The following is a 2,421-nucleotide window of genomic DNA, read 5'->3' on the forward strand; positions in this document are numbered from 1 at the left end:
CTTCACTAGCCCTCTCCTCTGGCGCTGCCAGTCGGATGGTGGGAAGCACCTTTCATGTGTTAATTGGCCTCAGTGGCACTGTAGCATCACTGCAGGTGCCAGAGCCATCAGCAGATCAAACCTGCTCCACCTCAGCACGCTCTGCCCTACAACAGCAATCAGACTCACTGATCAGGCAGGCCGACCGAACAACATGGCATCACTTAGAAATCGATACATCTCGTGGTGTATCGATTTCTAAGTGATGCCATGTTGTTCGGTCGGCCTGCCTGATCAGTGAGTCTGATTGCTGTTGTAGGGCAGAGCGTGCTGAGGTGGAGCAGGTTTGATCTGCTGATGGCTCTGGCACCTGCAGTGATGCTACAGTGCCACTGAGGCCAATTAACACATGAAAGGTGCTTCCCACCATCCGACTGGCACCGCCAGAGAAGGAAGCGAAGGAGGCAATAGTGGAGGTGCACAGGAAAAGAAGCTAGCACTGTTTGCTCATGCGATGACAAGGTGAGAGGCGAAAGAGAAGCAAGAGAGAGCTGATGAAACAATTTAGTGCTTCCTCTTGCCTCTTTCCCGCTGCGGGGAGAGGAAACACTGAGAAAACAAGCCAAAACCTCCTTCAGGAAGAGCGATGTCACACTGTCGAACATTATTAACATCAACAGTATTAACATTTACATGTTCTGCAAGTTGTCATCTGCAGGGCCTTCTGAAGTTTTGTATTTTAATTTAATCCAGGCTTTAATATGTTGTGTAAATACAGTGAGTCCAAGACAAGAAAGTGAAAAATGTGAAAAGAAAGAATAATATATTTCATATTAAAAAATATAAATACATTTAATATAAATAAATGTTTATTTTTTGTATTTTTTTAAACATAGTTATTTTTACAGTAATATAAATATATAAATATAAAATATATAGTTTTATTATATTATTATATTATTTTAATATTTATGTAAGTTTTTTTTTTAGTTTGTTTAGTTTCAGTTAGTTTGTTGTTTTAGTATGTCAAGTTAAACCAAACTAAAATTAGTAATATTGCCTTATCTGAAATAAAATATTTTATTTTATTTTATTATTTTATTTTATTTCAATTTCGTATAATATTTAAAGTTTTCATATTTTATTATAATGGAATATTTATGTTGTTTTTATCATTTTATTTTTTTATTGTTATTGTTATTATTAATATTATTATTATTATTTTCATATTCCCACTGCACAATATATTGTGCTAGTTTTTGAGAGAGAGAAAAAATTGCTTGTGTAGATTTGTAACAGCTTTGTTTACAAGTTTTATTAATAACTGCATATATGCTTAAAGGTGATGTGTGTGTGATATTAAAATGCTTTGTTTTAGTCTAATATATATATATAGAGGGGAAAATGACAAATACTGTAAGCGAGTCGAAGATAAATAAAAAAATATATATATATTTCACAATAACAAAAAAGTCAAAAATTAATTAATTAATTAATTAACTTACTTGTATTATCACTAATAAAAATAATTTTACAACCTGACATTTGGACCTTGACACAGTCACAAGTCTCTGCAGGGGTCTTCTCTATGACGTAATTTCCTGTTTCTTTCTTTTCCCTTTTTTGTTTGTTTTGTTTTATTTTTTCCCTGCATATTTCTACTTATTTGATATGGCTGTCAAATCTGTCAAATTTATCAATCTATAGAAATAAAAAAAAATGCTTATAGATTTGGCGTATTCAAGTCATTGTATGTATTAATTGAATTTTTATGGTATGTTTGTGTGTCATGTCATGAGACAGATGTGGTAAATTCTAAGACTTACCAATGCTGTGGCTCCATGAATATTACAATTATACTGTAATAATTTGGCTAAACATATTCAAAATGTCTTCTATCTGTTCTCCTGCAGCCCTTGCTGGGAGTGAGTGAGATGCCGTGTCGAGGCTAGAGGCAGCGGTGGACTGTTCCCGAGTCAGTGGAAAGCCCCTCTAGATGAGCCAGTCACAGCCACCCAGCTGCACGGTAAAGGAATAAGGATTTAATATGTCAACAGAGGCCGAGCTCCAGCCTGCTGCCAGACCCAGCGTCAGAAAGGATTCCAAGAAGAGAGGTACGAGCCCGCATACGGACACATGTGTAAACAGACAAACACACTCACGCCCGGGGGTTTGTTCAGTCTGCGGGGTTCAGCTTTAAAATCACAGGCGTACTGTGCAGATACTACACACACACACACACACACACACACACAAATATAAACCCACAGTGCCATAGGCCTGGAAGATAGAACTGAAGTCTTGTTATTTGTAACATTTGGATAGAACTGAATTAATTAATATTTATATTAATATTTTTTTTTTTATCTTGTGTTTAAATGGAGTTGAGGACTCAGTTATGGGATTGATTGATTGATTGATTGATTGATTGATTGATTGATT

At 35.6% G+C, this 2,421-nt stretch overlaps 1 protein-coding gene across 1 annotated transcript in view; it reads left to right on the plus strand.

Moving 5' to 3' along the window:
* The window catches only part of dab1a (DAB adaptor protein 1a), a 175,607-nt gene that overhangs the window by 64,579 nt on the left and 108,607 nt on the right, over positions 1–2,421 (plus strand). The window contains exon 2 of the mRNA XM_016498043.1: positions 1,893–2,093. Coding sequence (XP_016353529.1) covers positions 2,027–2,093 — 67 coding nt within the window. The 5' untranslated portion in view covers positions 1,893–2,026. The remainder of the gene's footprint in view (positions 1–1,892; positions 2,094–2,421) is intronic.

This window comes from Sinocyclocheilus anshuiensis, unplaced genomic scaffold (genome assembly GCF_001515605.1).
Source record: "Sinocyclocheilus anshuiensis isolate Anshui unplaced genomic scaffold, SAMN03320099.WGS_v1.1 scaffold801, whole genome shotgun sequence".
Classification (NCBI taxonomy): domain Eukaryota; kingdom Metazoa; phylum Chordata; class Actinopteri; order Cypriniformes; family Cyprinidae; genus Sinocyclocheilus; species Sinocyclocheilus anshuiensis.